General features: G+C 39.7%; 1 protein-coding gene across 1 annotated transcript; it reads right to left on the bottom strand.

Annotated features, from left to right (window-relative positions):
• Positions 1 to 3,062: 3,062 nt before the first annotated feature.
• Positions 3,063 to 17,605, bottom strand: GKN2 (gastrokine 2). The gene is made up of 6 exons (XM_073324752.1): positions 17,486 to 17,605; positions 12,927 to 12,980; positions 12,006 to 12,137; positions 11,482 to 11,592; positions 10,638 to 10,791; positions 3,063 to 3,238 (listed from the first exon to the last, which is right to left on the bottom strand). The coding sequence occupies exons 1-6, from the start codon at positions 17,603 to 17,605 to the stop codon at positions 3,063 to 3,065; spliced, it is 747 nt and encodes a 248-aa protein (XP_073180853.1).
• Positions 17,606 to 18,504: the final 899 nt, after the last annotated feature.

An 18,504-nucleotide genomic window follows, 5' to 3' on the forward strand; every position in this document is an offset into this window, starting at 1 on the left:
GGATCAGATCCTTTGAAGTGAAGGGTTCTGTGTTCCATTAACAATCACTTGAGCCATCCAAACCTCATTCCCTAAGAATCAGCATGAATGACTGATCTTCTTTACATGCAGCTTGTCACTGATGTCCTCATGGATGCATTGATCATAGATTCCAAAGTCAGAAGGGACCACAGTGATCATCTAGTTTGAGCTCCTGCATAACACAGGCCAGAGAACTTCCTTCCCCAAAACAATTCCTCAACAAGAGTTTAGATTCACAAATCTGGAGTAACTGTACTGAAGGCAGTGGAACCAGTGTGAGATCAGAGTCAGCTTTTAGATGGACGTGGATGCTGCTATGAATTTATACTGCTTGGGCCTCACCCTGGTTCTACAAGAGTCAACCGGTGTTTTTCCCTCCATTTCAGCGGTAGGTAGATTTGGCCCTTATGCCTCCCTGGATGCCCACATTGAATAACCACACAGTAATAATTAAAAAAATACTAATGGGATATATACTGAGAATGAAGTGAATGTATCAGTTATTCAAATATATATTCAAATGTATTGCAACATTATTCCAATGTTATGAATATTGTAACATGATACTTCTGTTTTATTTTATATAGTGTATATGTATATATGTATATATATATATTAAATTTTTATGCTTGGGTTGCAGGAATTGTTAATTCTATTGTAATTATTATGTTAGTTTATGTCTAGTCTATGTTAAAAAGAAAGAGGAACAGAAAAGAGAAAAACATGGAAATAGGACCTGATCCTCTGATCATTTCAGGGCCAAAGAAGGGTGAGAAGTGGGAAGTAAAAGTTGCTTTATGATACCTTTGCAGCTTGCACTGCTGGCTAGGGACAGTTTAGTCCCCAACTCCTCACTCCAGTTTAGAGCAATCTCAGGGCTGCTCTAATGTATACTAGTTTCTATGGCTTTAATGGACCATTGTGACACCTAGGAAACTCTGAAGTGGAGGGAGTTCTGGCCACATCACTCTTCCTCACCATCATCCCTATGCCAGGGAATACACAGGGGTGCATTGAACTAGTACCACAGCTGTACACCATCCATGGAGTCCCCTTGTGCAAGGGGAACTTTCAGACAGCCGGGTCTGCTTGACTTCTGATCGGTTTGCACAGCCAGTCTTTAGATGAAATCCTAGCCCCACTGACATTAACGCAAAATTCCCACTGACTTCAGTGGGACCAGAATCTCATGCTTTGGATTCAGTGGAACTTTGCAGATATACACCAGCTGAGGAGCTGGCCTTAAGAATGTAGACTTGCTAAGGTTTAGTGTTTCAAAACTGGTCTCTAATTTTGGATGCCTCCCTTACTAAGACTTAAACCTCTTTGGGACAGGGACTGTCTCTCACTATAAGCCTGTACAGGACCTACCACATTGAGGTCCAATGCGCTACTGTAATACAAATAATAAATAATTTTGAATGTCCAATTTGAGCGTCTGACCAGATGTTAAAAAAGGGAAGCAGCCAAATTAGAGACAACTTCTGAAAATATCGCCTTACTGGTGACATACATTCTTCACAAGTTCCATACACCACTTAAGCCCTCACAATAATGCATAAATAAGATTTCAGCAATACATAGGCCTTTTGCTGTCTCTCTGCACAGGGACAAATTTCACCCTTAATTATTTCTAAAAGCTGGTTATTTAGCCATGTGAATGTGTATTACTCTCGAACACTTCCAACATTAGAGCAAGCTTAGTCATTTTGAAAGAACTCTTTGCTTTGTGATGGTCTATGAGATGCTGCATAATGTGTAGAAATTCCATGGCTTTACTTTGCATGACTTGTCTCTGTTTCAGATAATCATTGGTGCTCTCCTGGGAGTCTGCCTGACTCAGGCCCTGGCCGACGATGTAAGTGGATGCAAGTACTTTTCTGTGTTCAGGACTTATCGAAACAAGTAGTAAAATCAATATTTAAACAATAAAAAACATGAAATGGGCCAAGTCCACAATATACTTCTGATCTAGAAAAGACAAGCCGAAGAGTAAATGGACAAATTTTGATCATGTTTATGCTGGTGTAAATCTGGAGTAAACACACTGGAGCAGAGTCACTCCAGATTCACACTGGTACATGTGAGATTAGAATCTGACCTAAAGTACTCATCTTGTGCAACGGGATTTAATCAGTGCTGCAGTATTCAAATTGATAAGCAGCTCCCTAGAGACTCTGCAGGTTTTCCTACTGTTATCTAAAGTACTTTGTATTCATTTATGGTCTGGCTTTCCTCCCCCTAAAATTACAATATGAAGTGTCCGAGGCACATACTGACCTATTATTTGGCAGGGAGAGGTAAATACTGCTATCTTTTCCAGGGCCATGAAAGGCCCCTTGACAGCATCATCATCATCATGCTTCTGTCACCCCAAAGAGATGAGGTACAGACCAGGCACCAGCATGGAACAACCCCTGCCTCCTCTGCAGGGACCCCCTGTCCAGCAGAATGCAGAGGATGGAGAAAAGGGAATGCACAAAGACTGAGGATATTATAGTGGTTGCTCCTGCATGGTGGGGCATGGGGAAACGGATTGATACATTGCGTCTCACAGCTACTTCGTGGCTTGGGAAGAGGCTTCTTTCCCACCCCCCCCATGTCCAGCAATTCAGGCATGGCTGAGGATTTGACCCTTAGTGAATGAATATAATTCCCATTAATATTAATGGATGATACCTACAGGTTGAGCAAAGAATCTTATGCAGAGATGACCAAATTCTTCACACAGTTACGCCGACAAGACCCACTCATTTCAACTGGCTGCATCCCATGCATCTGAAGAAGTGGGTATTCACCCACGAAAGCTTATGCTCCAATACGTCTGTTAGTCTATAAGGTGCCACAGGACTCTTTGCTGCTTTTACAGATCCAGACTAACACGGCTACCCCTGTGATACTCATTTCAATTTGTGATACAGGAGCATTTGACCCAATATTTACTCTATTAATGAGGTTCCAAAATCCTTACTCAGACCAAATTCCCATTGAAATCCGGTGGGTTTTGCCCTGGGTGAGACTGCAGTGAACCTGTATCATTCTTATTCATGCCGTTCTGTTTCATTTAGTCGGTCAATGAAAACAACGAAGGAAACAATGGTGGAAACAGCCACCAGAACGTGAACGTCAGCAACCAAGACCACACTGCCGATATCAACAGCTACAATGGTTGGAAGGTTTGGGATGCAGTCTGGGACCACAGCAAGGTCAGGATACACTAAGAACATGGGTATTAATAATTACATGGAGAGCTTACCTCACTTGTCATCCAAAGTGATCTGCAAATGGAAAGGAAATGTCATTATCCCTGTTTTACTGATGGGGAAACCAAGGCACAGAGCGGGAAAGTGACTTGCTCAAGGTCACAAAGCAAAATCAGTGGCAGAGCCAGGATGGAACCCAGGGGTGAAATCCTGGCTCCATTGAAGCGTGTGGCAAAATCCCCATCTACTTCAGTGGGATTTGGGATTGCGAACTCCAGGTGCATTGCCATATCCACAGTATCATGCTGCTCTCTATATACCACAACTGACATATTGGAATGGACAGAGGTTTATCCCCTACTCCTCCTTCACCTATAGGAGCCACTTGTCAATTACTACATGCAAGGAGAAATGTATTCCTGACCCCAGCTATTAATCAGTTATTGTTCTGGGGCCTCACCCAAAGTCCACTTAAGGCGATGTAAACATTCTCATGGACATCAGTGGGCTCTGGATCAGGCTCCTGAAATGTAAGGATGCAGTTTTCCCTAGATCAGCATTTCACCCCTTATTTTACACATCTGTGCTTTATATCCTTTGGGCCCGAGGTTGATCAGCCCTTGCATGGACATGCCCAGGCTTTGCACAGTTTAATCCAAAGTTGTTTTCAGTCTGACAGCACATTGCACACATGCAAGTCATGTCGGCTGGACGTTTTGTACCAGTATAACTATTTCTGTCGGGGTGTGATTTTTTTTCAACCAAAATAGTTATATCATTACCACCCCTGCGTGGAAACAGCTATCCCAGTATAAAGGTGCCATATACTGGGATGGCTTATTCCTCTTCCTGTACACAAATAGCTGTACTGGTATAAAGCCCCTTTATAGCAATATAACTATGTCCACACAAGGATTTTGTCATGTTAACTATTCTGGTACAACCTTCTAATGTAGACAAGTTGTTAACAATAAATTAAAAAATCTGCAAAAATATATTCCATCACAATGAATTCCTGGAGAATTACGTGCAACTTTCAGATCAGCTATAAAATTGAGGTTCTGACCACTTGGAGTTATTAAAGAGCCCATGGCATTTGTTTTTACATTAAAATTCCAAGTGGGATAATTCCCTTTTTCTTTAATTCGGTTAGATGTAGTATTCTTATTTGTTTCCTGTCCTAAACTGCTATTGTAGTGTTGCTATTATAATAAAAGACCCATTTTATTTTATTCCAGTGATGGCTACATTTTAATGGCAGGTGAAATAATTTCCATATAGTTGGCATATCCATTTGGAAAGAACTTTGGAATCTTTTGGCTCCATGAAATTTGGTTCATACATAGACATAAAGGAGCACAGAGTACAACAGAAGGCGATTAAGGCAAAAAAGATAGAGCACTTTTGTCACAGAAGCAATGTTTTAGTTAAAAGGTGCTACACAGAATCAGATAAGTAATCATTCACATCGATGTTATGTAATATACATGTCAGCAGTTCCTTCTTTGCTTTAAAGGAACTTTTTGCTACGAGGCTGTTCAACAAGAGGGCTTACATTGTTGCAAAGATGAATAAAGATGCATTCCCAAGTCTGGAGAAACTCAGCAAGTTCAAGGACCAGAAGGTGAGAGAGGTCAATACATATGAGGAAATGTTAGTCAAAACAAACTCTTTTAGAAACAGGGCACAATCCAGCTCCTACTGAAATCAATGGGAGTTTTGCCACTGGTATCAGCGGGAGAAAGGTTGAGTCCATAGCTCTTAAATTCAGTGAAGTCGCATCAGTTTAAAACTGGTGTAAAAGAGGGGAGAATCACGTCCACTCTCTCTAAAATGCTCAATGGGACAGAAAAGCATGGCAATCTGTGTTGATGTGGTATTGTATTCCATATATTGGGCCTGAGTCTTCTCTCACTTACATCCGTGAAAAGTTTCTTCTGCCCCTCTCCAGGCCTGGGTCTCTTGTCCCTCTTGGGCTCTTTGTTATTAGCTCTTTGCTATTGTGGAGTATCACCCCCAGGACTGGCACCTTGGAGCGGGGTTTCTTGTTTCAGGAGTTAGTGCCACTCCTGTGGCTCAGGTCTCCAGCTACAACCCAGCCTGACTACTTTCCTCCACAGCCAGCTCCTGACTTGATTCCCTTAAGCCTTTTTATTATGAGGTCCAAGTGTTGACCATATGAACACCAGATCCCGTTAGTCCTGCCCATTCAGGCCGGGATGCAGTTAATTATGGTACAGATGGGGCTGACTCTATTTTCCTTTAAAGGGGTCAGTCACCGTGTGGCAAAATTTGTTTTGATACAGACAAATCTCCACTTACTCAATTGCCCACAAAACAAAAATGAGAACAGTTGTGAGTAAAATCATGCAAAATTCTATTCAGAAGTCACAAAAGTATTGGTAAATTGACTCCAAGGAGACTTAAACATGTGCTTAAAATTAATGACAGCCATAAGTACTGATCTGCACAAAGGTTAGAGCTGGATGGAAAATTGGTTTCTTTTTTGTCGAGAATTTCAACTTTTTTTGAAAAACCAAAACTGAAAAATGTTGTCCAAAACCTTTTGGTTTCGGGGTAAAATGTTTTTGGCTTTCAGCCAAAAGCTTTCAGTTTTCAGGTGTTCAATTTTTAAGCAAAATGCCAAATTTTTTTGGCAGAAAGCAGATGCTTTTCATGAAAAATTTTGTTGAGTCCAAAACTCAGTTTTCAACCAGAAAGCAATTTTGATCGAACATTTTCAACCCTCTGTCGTAAAGATGCTTTCCTGGGTCAAGGCCAGACATCCAGGTGACACAAATGAACACTCACACATATCTTAAGGATGCCTATCGATTGCATTGTGCACATTCTGCTATGATATAGCCAGCCAAGAGTATGCCACCACCACCTTTCCTGAGATTTTCGATCACCAAGACCCGCATCAGGAATGTTGCCCAGTTCGGAAGGTCCATTAACATACTCTGTAAAGGAGTCCCTACGTACTACGCACAACAGGATCAGGGTGAGCACTTTTGCCTGAGTGTTTAGAACATGATAATGCATGAAAAAGGAGAATGTAGATTATTGCATTCAATGGGGACTGGATGAGATTGGTAATGGGCTAGAGAAACGTGTATTTCTAGGGCATTGTTCAGCTGCTGTCAGAAGCAACGTTCTCACTAAGCAGTATAATTAATTGATCTCTGAAGTATCTCGTTATATTCTAACCATCTCTCATCTTTTCTTTTTCCCTTAAAGGAGGAGCCCTATTGTTTGAGTTTCAAGGCTGTGCTGATTCTGGAATTCTGGGCTTGTTGGGCATTTACCTGTGTGGCAACATCTCAGGTTGCTAAGCTTAGCTGTTGGTCATCATTCAGGATCCCCATTGCTTTGGGTTTTTTATTCTCTCTTCACCTTATCTGTCTCTTTTGTTCTATTTTTAGAAATACACCATTTCAGACGTTCCATTGTTTGATTTCAAGTCTGGCCTCCAACTGTTAAATAAAGTGCTTTCATGAAAGGGATTGTGCCTGACTCTCCCTTTTTCCTCTCAGAGTTTAATAAAAAGGATATTGGCTGGAAGTTAAAACACCAAGTTAGTGTCATGCCCCACACTGCTGCCTTATTCTGCTTTTCGTTCTCTGCCTTGCTGCAAAAATATTGGCAAAATATTGAAGTATAATGAGAGAGGACCTGTGTATTGATATAGACCTAAATCCAAGGACAGCCACAGACAAAGGTTTGATGTTGTTTTGTTAGGAGAACTGCAGCAGCCCACAGCCCTTTCACTTTCACATCACTAGCCTTCCAGCAGTAGTGGGTTTGCCAGTTGTAACAGCCTGGGAGTCTTAAAGGGAGTAAAAATACAGGCAGTAAAAATACAAACCCAGTTATACAGTCAAATTCAGATTAAGATAACCAGATAAATGCAAATTAATTATTTTAAAACACTTTTTTATTAAATAATATTCCTAGACTCATATCTATCTTTCTATCTATCTATTATTTTTGTGCATCCAGCACATATCTTAGGGGACTGTGCAGGATAGTTCCCTAAGGGCTTTTTTCAGTTTTAGCACCATAACAGATTTGAAACCTGAGCAACATAACCAGAGACTTATAGATTGAAGATCCAGTGTAATAAAGCCTAAATTAATAGAGACAACCAGTTTCTATGTCTTTAGGTGACTGGATGGCTCAAGGACTTGGGAATATGTAGTGGACTTTCACATCTACATTATCAGTTCAAAGACAGTCTGTGTCAGTGGTGATAAACACATATAATTAACATTTAGAGGCTGTTTCGTGGCCTGTGTAAAACTAGTGGAAGGTCCCAGTTAGAGATGGTTGGGAATTTTCCACTGAAACATTTCTTACTGAAAAATGCCTATTTGTCAAAAACAAAACTGTTTGTGAAATAGGGACAGTTTCGATGAATCTCCCAATTTGAAATTTTTTTGGCAAAAAAATTTCAAAATTGTTGAAATGAAAAGTTTTGACTTTTGAAATGAAAAGTTTCAGTTTTTTGCGTTGAAGTGACTTTTCAGTTACAAATTTTAGCAAATGTAGACAAAAAAGGGTTTTAAAAGTTCAAAATTGAAATAAAACATTTAGAATTTATCTAAGAAAAATGTTTCAATTAACCTGAACTGTATTTTTTTTGTTTGTTTTTGTTTTGTCAGTTCATGACAATTTTCAAGATTTGTACTTTCTGTCCTGATTTGGGGTAGGAAATTTTTTCAAAATCTTGGAAAATTGTCATAGGGCGGGAAGACCATTTCTCACCCAACACCGGTCCCAGGCCAGGTTCTGAAGTACAGCTATCCACATTACAAATCCCACCAACTGAATTGCTCCTCTTGATGGCACACTCAGGAGACAGCCGAAAGCATGAGTGGAGAATGAACTATCTTCTCAGCCTGCCAGGTGGTACTTTCAAAGCAATGTTGATGCACTTTGGCAGGACAAGACGGGGAAGTTTTCTCAGGCTGTACCTCTTCTGTGGATCAATAGAGGACCTTGCACTCCAAGACTGTCAATCCTGCACTTTTCACCAGCACTGAGTTCACAGTAAAATATTATCCAAAATCCTATCTCTTGGAGACACACACACAAATATTCCTAGATTTAATTGCCAGCCTTGAACCCTCCAGGTACATTTTTCCGGATCACCAAAGACCTGCAGCCTGTTGTGAATAGGATTAATTTGTCTAACAGAACAGTTTCATCATAAGAAGATAAAATGCTCCTTTAATAAGTGACAGATGGTTTGATAAGCAGCCAGATTTGAAAATAACTAGGTTAGGAAATTATCCAATTCCCTGGACTCATAAGTATGCTCTGCTCACTGGCAGTCCTTCAAGGCTCAGTAGGCTGCATTTTCCAACTCTAAAATATACATTCCTCCCAAACATTAATTCCCGCACTGAAATCTAAGAGACAGGGCTGCAGCTATGCTATGCCACCTTGCCTCATTCAGTTTCCCTTGCAAGCTGCCCTCTGGGAAAACATGTGAAGTGCCTTTAGCAATTGGCACAGCTTTTATAATTGGTGCTGAGGAAAGGGAATCCGGGAAGTAAGCTTTTTGGGGCACATATCTTTTTGTTCTGTGTTTGTACAGCACCCAGCACCTAGTCCTTGCCTAGGGTCCTAGTTGCTACTACAACACAAACAATTATTATTAATAATAATAAAGATGATAAATGATGGTGAGATTTCAAATGCTGTAAGTAATTTAGGTAGCCAATTCCATTTGACCTAGGCCCCTTTGAAAACTGCAGTCTAAGTCAGTGAGGAACCTGAAATGCACTGGAAAACAAAGTGTCCCATCCAAACTTTTCCCAAGTTGGGATGGTGTTCACATTCAATGTTTGGTTCATCTCACAATAAAGATAGGGGCTGAATGTAAACTTCCAGATCTAAACTTTCTCAAAGTTTGAGAATGTTAAGGTCTGGGGTTTTGGTTCAGACCCATCTCTAAAAGTAACGTTTAAATAAAACATCCTAAAAGGAGTTCTGAAGTATTAAAGATGTGGCTGCTAGTTTGGATGACATCTATCTATCTATCTATCTATCCCTAGCCATCACATTTATGGAGTGCTAGTCACTGACGTATCTAGGTGCTGACTTCACTGGGGAGTTTTGTTTGTAAAAAACCCTGCAAGGGTGAGCCCATATTATGTATGTCACATTGCATGCTGAACAGATGAATGGAACAAGGACAGCTTTATTTTGCTTTGGAGGGAAGCATACAAACACAAAAATAAGAGGAGAGGGGATTCATTTAGTTGTGTGCTGCTTGTTTTGCAAAAGAAAACCAAGGCAGGTGGAATGTTTCATTCTTTTATTGGTAGATCATAGTTTGCGAGAGAGGCTGATTATGTGGAACAATGAGATTGATCCCAAATTAATAACGTTGCTCATGGCTTACAAAGAATGAAAGCCGCTGGAAAATAATAAGCCCATTCCAAGCAATGGCACTGCCAGGGTTATGTCTAAACACTGATCTTTCCACAGATTGAAATGCCCAAAATGCCCAGGATTCCTGCCTTAGCACAGCCACCAGCTCTTATGGCACCTAAACAGGAAACAAGGACACAAAATATATTTTCAATGACAATTCTCCAAAATCAAGCAAAAAAAAAAAGAAAAAGTACAGGAACAGGACCTGATTGTCAGTTAGGGAGTTGGATCACACTCTTATGGTGCAACTCAAATGGGGGACATGCAAATGTGGCTTTGAGCCACCTTTCTGTGCTTTTGGTCCTGGGCCAGCCATGTGTCAAACTAGTGCTCTGGCATAAGTTAGACCTACTATAGCCATTAAAATGGCAGGGGATCATTAGAGAACAAAAGAATCTTGGCTCCCTCCCCCTTCCCATGGCCACACCCTCTATGCCAGCAGCAGGGTGTAATGGAGGACCAGCAATAGGGGCTCCAGAAAGTGCTACCTTTGTCTGCTTTGCAAGACAGATCCTGGGCCACCACTCCAGCAAATCCATCTCGCTACTAAATTGTGGAATGCAGAATTGCTTTAGCACAGATGAGCCCAAGCTGTCATTTTATATTCAGCAAGAGAGGGAGGACAGTACAGTGATTAGGGTATTAACCTTGAACTTGGGAGACCTGGTTTAATTCCTGCTCCGCCAGAGACTTCCTGTGTGACCTTGGGCAAATCACTTAAGGGAGGATGCTCAAAAGGAGTTATCCTAACTCATTTTGAGCATTCCGCCCTTAGCCTTTCTCTGCCTTGGTTACCAATCGATAAAATGGGGGATATTAACACTGCTGTAGATCCCAAGGAAATATGCTAAAGATTGTGAGGTGCTCAGGAACTATGGCTTACATCAGAACCAGAGATAGAACTAGGAAAATTAGCTTCTTTAAGACTCAGCGCCTTCTAAAGAATTTGGTTTCAGTCTTGTTACCCACCTTCAACCTTGCGAACCTTGTAAACAGGCACACCTTTGCAGAGTTTCTCAATGGGTTTACCAAAGATGAACCACTCCTTGATTTCACCAAATATAGAATCACTGGGTTCATATTGCACCCACAGGCGTTTTGGGGAAAACATCTTGTTCATCATCTTAAAGGAGAAAATATTAAAATATAGTTAGCAATACATCTTATTCCTTAATCTTCTGTAACATCCTTGTGAGAAAACCCATCCACCTCTAACAAATTTTCTCTAGCCACATACAAAGCATCATCTAAAGAAGTAACAGATTGTTAATTACAAAGAAGGAAATAGTCACAAAGTTCACTGAAGAGTAATTGTATACACATAGCAAAAATGAACTGCGTTAATCAAATACTTAATAATGATTAATAATAATATAGAACAGCTACATAGTTTTACACTTTGGCAGCTTTCACTTTGTTTTCCATGTTCACCCTCCTAATCTGTACAGTTATTATAACTATATTAAGTAATTTTGCTATGAATAAGTTACTGTTCACCTGCCAAAAAGAGGCCGAATTCTGAAATTCCCACTCAAGCAAAATCCCTATTGATTTCAGTGAAAGTTTTGCCTGTATAGGAACTTCATGGGTTGGCCCAAGTAAACTGATGGCCAGATGTTCAGTTTTGCAGGCACAATTATCTTTAGTGAGTGCATCACTGTAGTATCAAAGTCTCTGTTTTGTTATCACCAGTCTAATAAGAAAGACTCCTAAGAACAAAGAGTATTCCAGATGGCAGTACCCTTTATTTCCATCACACCATCTCTCTAACATGACTTGCTTGTATATAGTACATAATACTTCAGAGAATTACCTGTTTCTCGTAAGCAAGCCGTCCAATTTCTTTCAGCTCTGGGATATATCCTTTCTCCATTTTCAAGATAAAGCAGGCCCTCCGTGAAAACAGCCTGGTAGCAATGTATCCCTGTGATATAGAAAAGCAGGTTTCTAATTTGAAAATAGTTACTGCCACCCAGTTGTTAATCTTCTCTTTGTATGCTGGGCCAAAATTTTGCTCTGAGCTACAACGGTGTAAATGCAGAGTGAAGTAATGGAGTTACTCTGCAGTCACACCATTGTAACTAGGAACAGAATTTATATCTCCTTGTTTATGTCTATGTACAGTTCTAGGGCAAACTTTATCTTTTCTTCGTTTTGTATTTCTGTTGCATTGCATAGACATATGAAGAAACCAAAGAGATGGATGATTAAAATAGACATTGTTTAAGGATTATTCACAAGGAGGAAGAAGAGGTATCAAGCTAGTTTACTGTGTTTAAAAAGAAAAAAAAACATTGAAATGATTTTAAGCCAAGACAGATTCTTGGTTTCACTTACATGTTTGTAGTCAAAAATGGTATCAGAGGAGCACAACCCAGCATGGATATGGATATCAGCAATATGAAGTTCATTGCTAATAGTCACAGTTTGCTGGACATAGTCACCGTTTGTTCCTGGGAGGCTATAGATCTGAGTACAAAACACAAAATATGCGATAGTCACCTTTTTCACTCATCTGAAAAGTGCAACATAAAATACAGTATTTTACCTGTTATGATTCCAGAGCTAATGAAGTCAAAGAATTAAAATGAGTCTGATTTTTATTTACGCTATGGCCCTTTTGCATCACTTTGGCTGTACAAGGCCCCTTTATGCTACCAGAGTGGTGTAAAGGCGCCTTACTGTAAAGAAGAATCAGGCCTGCTGCATCTTGCTTCACTAAGGGATGATTAAGGAGGGAGATACTATCTATATATGACATGGTGAAATATTAAGAAAGGGGAGACATTTTTTAGAAGGGAGATAACCAGGAACAATGGTTTATAAAGTGAACACAATTATTTAGGCTGTATAAAGCAGCAATAATTTCTTCATGGCAAGATCTATTGGATTGTGACTTATTTTTGCCTAGGAAGTGTTGCGCTTGCAAATATCTATACTGTAGGGAATAATCCTGAACTGATTTAGTGGGATGGAAGGAGGTGACCTCACACGTCTTTTTCTTCTTCGGGGCCTTATCTAACAATCCTTCCTCAGGCAAGTGTCAATAGGAGTTCTTCCTGAGTAATGACAGCAGGATTGGCTCCTTAATTTATAGGATTGTCTGGTTTGGCAAAGATTACCTTTTCCTTTGTGCTCAGCAATAAGCATTTTATTAATTTCCTCAGTGCCTTTTCTTCCTGGTTATCCCATTTCTCCAGGGACCTAATGCATTGCAAATGAATACTAGGCAGTACAAAGCATTGGCAGTCTACTTACTTCATATGAAAAAGCTTGAGTCCAAAAGACTCCCAGCACAGCAATTACTGTAGCCTGAAAAAGAAATAACAGCATTCATATGCAACAGAAACACTAAAAACCACCATGACACATGGACAGAGTCCAGGCCAAAACTCAGAGCTTGCAGAATTAATGAATCAAGGGAAGCTATTTTATTCCCAAGGTTTGAAAAATGATCCACTTTGCACTGCAAGTGGATTATCTGAAAATAATTACATTTTCCAATTGTAAGTTTCTCCTGGTTACGTTTCATTTTGCTTGTATCACTGTGAAACTTTATAAAAACTGCTTAATCTTAAAGGGAACCCAAAAAGGAATTTTAAAAGAATTCTACTTGTGAACTTGTTTACTTTTTTATGGTATTACAGAATCTATCTAGCTATCTGGCTATCTACTTTGTGATTGTTTTGATACTTGTGTTTTTGTCTTAGAAATATTAGGAACCCCAAACCTACTGTTCCCTAGTTTTGTTGGAGGACCTGTTGGTGGGGTCTCAAAGTACATCAGCTCTCACGCCTCAGCCGAAGGGAAGAAGGTATTTAACAAACACTTTCTTCCTCCAGAATGTTAGTCATTGACATTAAATATGCATTAACAAAAACAAGCAAAAACTTTTAGATGGTCTCTAAAAAACTTACAACTAAAAATCCCTGCCCCTTTCCATTGGAACGAGAAGCATATCCAGATTTTGATCTCCCACTGAATTTGGGATATTTATATCTGGTGGGTTGATGATTCCCTAATTGCCCTAATTCTTGTACCTTCCTCTGGATAAATCTGGTGCTGGTCACTGTCTGAGATATGGTACAACTATGACCACAGGTCAGATATCGTACGGTATTTCCTAGATTCCCATATTTGCTTGAGGCCTATTTTACGAGATAAAATATTACAAAATCCAGTCCAAAGTCTAAATTTAAAAAATGCAACTTGCTAAATATTTTCTACCAGACAGTAATATTCATGTGCATTTTGCCATTCCTTGTCTGACTTTGTCTGAGACATTTCTCAAACTTTTGTCTGTGTAAAAAATTTGTAAATTCAGTTTTCTTAATGATTTCATTCAGAAAATAACACAATACTTTTCCTTTTGAGAAGTTACATTTTTCTTGCTATTCAAAAATTACACTGATTGCTTCCAAACATATTTCTTGATTCCTCTAAAAAATTATAACAAAAATTAGCAATGAAACATGCTTAAATTTGGGCTCAATCCTGAATCCCTTGTTAATGAATGATTCCCATTGATTTCAAGGAGATTATTGCAGCACAAAGAATGCAGGACAGTACCTTCTTATTGTACCAGCAAATGAAACATGAAACATAATTTTTCTCAAAACAGTGCTAACTTCACTGAACACTCTTGCTTCTCGTCAAAAAGAATTCACATTTTTATATAAATAGTAGCTTCTTAAAATAATTACAACTACAATAAAGGACAAATATACTCACAACTGTGTTCATTTTTCTTTTGGATAAGAACAAGAAGTTGTGGATGAAATGGAAAAAAATTGCAGAGACCTGTAACTTTTATATCTTGCCATAGGTGTGGGAAACACTGGACAGAAATATGCATTGTGACTTCAGTGATTCCATATCTACATGCCACACCATGGTAAACTGCTTTATCTGAATTTTGGGCCTGATATGTTGTAAGCACTTTAGTCCACCCTGAAAAGATTAAAATTGCTCACTTCGCAAATATCTATTATGTACTAATGAACTCTCTAGCGTATACAAATGCGAGTTTTAATTTTTAATACACAGACATAATTTCAATTTGTCTTTATTAGCAGAAATGGATATAAGGAAAGACTCTACTGTTCTTTCGTACTCTTTACATTTTACTTTCTGTATCTCCATCCCCAAACACCCACATAGCTTTAAGATGAACCTGGACAGAAATATCCATATCCTGGCAACCCACAAGTACTGGCTAAATACCAATGAATAGATCAACTTTCTAGGTCAAAGTCAAAGTTCTCCCAAGTCAATGTCTCAATAGGCTCGCACAGTTAATGCATATCAGTTTCATAGCCAACAGAACACCAGGGCCTTATGGGGTCAGCATCACAGGTGACCACCTTTGACTGCCCTAACCTGATAGATCAGGTACCCATTTTACAGCTGGGTAAACTGGAAGTGGCCTTTTAGTGTGAGATTTATTGAGCCCAAACCCCATACCCTGCAGGATTTTAGTTGAACACCTGAACCACTCAGCTACTGCACCTCACAGTTTTTGGCTACTGCCTCCAAAATAGCCCATTAAATAACTACTGGAATTAAAACGACTGATTATTATGTCTTTGAATGCATAAATTGGGTAAGTCTTAGTCTCCCTGATATAAAGATGTATGGGGAAACTAGCACAGAGAGGGTGTATGAATTGTGTGAATTGTCACAAAATGGATCATTGGAAAAGTGGGGGATAGAATCTAGGTCTCCTGGTTCCCAGTTACAACTGTTCTTTATTTCAGCTAGACTTCACTAGACTTCACCAATACAGTGTGGTCGTATTGTGAAAAATTACTCTATAAAAATGGGTAAGTTCCATCTATGTTCCATCTAGGATATAGATATTCAGGCCTGTCTGTAAAGGCCTGTACTCTAAGAATTTAGATGTATTCTTATCACTTGGCTAGTTCTAGAGATATAAAAGAAAGAATCAAAATCACTGTCTGCCGGTGTAAGGGCCTTGTCTTACTGTGACAGTCTGAGGCCCTGTGCTTAGGCTAAGGCCTTTGGCTAAGCAACAGAGGCAGCCATAAGCTGGGAAGCGACCAGTCACATCCTCACATTCCAAACTAGTCACACTGAAAGAAGGTGCTACTGGGCTGTTAGGAATACAATCCTGTCCTGATAATGCCTATCTCCTCCAGAGAAAGGGATTGCCTAGAAAATGTAAAAGGAAACTTAGTTTGATAGCATCCTGTCTGGCAAGAACTCACTTATCAATAGCTGGGATGTGAAATCATCACTTCTGTATTGTTTTGTGATTATAGTTCCCACTTTGCTATTGTTTGTCTGTATAATCTCTGTCTGGTTCTGTGATTGTTCCTGTCTGCTGTATAATTAATTTTGCTGGGGGTAAACTAATTAAGGTGGTGGGATATAATTGGTTACATAATCATGTTACAATATGTTAGGATTGGTTAGTTAAATTTCAGGAAAATGATTGGTTAAGGTATAGCTAAGCCGAACTCAAGTTTTACTATATAGTCTGCAGTCAATCAGGAAGAGAGTGGGGGTGGGGGTGGGGGTGGGGATGGGGGCAGGATGGGAACAGGGAATGGGGGCGGGGGGTAAGGAAATTGCAATCATGTTTTGCTAAAGGGGGAAATGGGAACAGGGAATGGGAGTGGGGAAATTGGAATCATGTTTGGCTAAGGGCAGGAATGGGAACAGGGACACAGGTGTAAGGCTCTGTGGTGTCAGAGCTGGGAAGGGGGACACTGAGGAAGGAAACTGGAATCATGCTTGCTGGAAGTTCACCCCAATAAACATCGAATTGTTTGCACCTTTGGACTTTGGGTATTGTTGCTCTCTCTTCATGCGAGAAGGACCAGGGAAGTAAGTGGGTGAAGGAATAAGCCACCTAACATCTGTTCTCTTAATGATTCCATATCAGCTCGCATCGGTGAAAATAGCATCATTACCTTTTCTTTGTCTTCAGGCACTAGCAGGGGCAGACAACTCCCTAAGTAAACACACAGACCCACCATTGCCAATAATATATCAATTCAAAGGGAGTAGCCCTGTGTGTTTGTGGGTGCGTGTGGGAGAAGGAAAGGGCGAGACTTTTGGACATTGCTGGTTTCATGGAGATGCATGAGGGAGAGAGAGAAAAGAAGGTAGTTTCCCCACTTATTTCAGAAATAAATTTGACCAACTAATTATATGTGTTTTAACAGAGTTCATTTTAAGTCCAGCAGGTTTATTCTTTACCCAGAACTGGGTTATGCTACAAGGGGCTAGTCCAATTCCCACCAAAGTCAATGGAAAAATGCCAGGGGTTCCACTGGATCTAATCCAGTTTCCACTGGAATCTTCATATAACTTCAGTGGGCATTGGATCAGGTCCTTCACAAAGGACACATTCTGTATCTCAAAAATAATAGTCTGCAATTTTGGTCTAGTGTCTAAAACTATATTCAAAGAAAGAGTTTAAATCCCATGAAATTTTCCTTCCTAAATATTGTATTTCCTAGTTCTTTACAGTAATCCATTATATTTTATTTATATATATATTATGTATCACCTTTTTTTACTTTCAGCATTCTTTCTTTCTTTGCAGTCTCAGCAGATAGATCAAGGACTGAATGACCAACCGAGACTGGACTACAGTATCATTTCAGCAGTGACACCTGTCCAGCAGGATTGAGGCAGAGAAGTGTGAAAGTAGTTTGCAATGATACTAGATAAGTAGAGGACAAAAAAGAACTAGATAAGATCATGGCGGATACATCCATTATTGGCCATTAGCCAAGATGGTCAGGGATGCAACCCCAGGCTCTGGGTGTTCCTAAGCCTCTGACTACCAGAAGCCGGGACTGGACAACAGCGGATTGATCACTCAATAAATTGCTCTGTTCTGTTAGCTCCTTCTGAAGCCGCTGGCGCTGGCCATTATCAGAAGTCAGGACACTGGGACGGACCATTGATCTGACCCAGTCTGGCCGTTCTTATGTTCTCTATCTTCAGTTTTTTCAGTTTGCCAACTGTGATTATTCTCTTTCCACAATGTATGAAATTCGCCATTGATTACACTTCATTTAAGATTTTAAAACCCTGACTGGGACTTTTAAATGATGTTTGAAAGCCATAAAGCCAGGTAAGGGACATCTCAGAAGCCACTCCAAAGTGATCAATGGACCAGCTGAACTATCAAAACAACTGAAGTCAAGTTTCACTTGAGTGAAAAAGCCATTGTCTCATTGAAAAAAAATATATAATCCCATTTTGTCACCTGATATAGCAGTATGGAGCATCGGCACTGATGTTGCAGTCTTTCACAGTGGATTATGCTTATCCTTCGCCCCTTGTATGTTATTCATTTTGAAGGTTTCGTTTTCTCTGTTAATGCAGTGCAATGAAATTAAATGATACTTTAAAAAACCACTGTACTGTATGCTTACATTTTCTGATCTGTATATTATTTGCAATCTCTCTCTCCCTCATGCATATACGTTTTGCTAAAACTAAACTGCAAATCTGGAACAAATTTCTGCAACCTTAGTCATGTGATAAAGAGACAAAAGGGTTCTGTGCAAATCCATCTCTTCAAAAAAGGTTGCAATGGTAAGAGGAAAGGTACATACTTAGTCTTACTTCACACTGCTTTCCAATAATAATTAATTATATGGATTTGTCACAAATCCATAGCTATAGACAATACGTCAGGTGTCTGTGATCAGATACCAAACTGATGAGCATGGAATAGATGTTGCCCTTAAATCAAAAGCTGCCCTTGTCATCTGTTGTCTAATGGTGCCTCGATATAAGGTGATGGGCACATAAAAAATATGCATGACAGGCAGTGGCCAGCTAAACCATGCAA

This window comes from Lepidochelys kempii, chromosome 26, assembly GCF_965140265.1.
Source record: "Lepidochelys kempii isolate rLepKem1 chromosome 26, rLepKem1.hap2, whole genome shotgun sequence".
Taxonomy (NCBI): Eukaryota; Metazoa; Chordata; order Testudines; family Cheloniidae; genus Lepidochelys; species Lepidochelys kempii.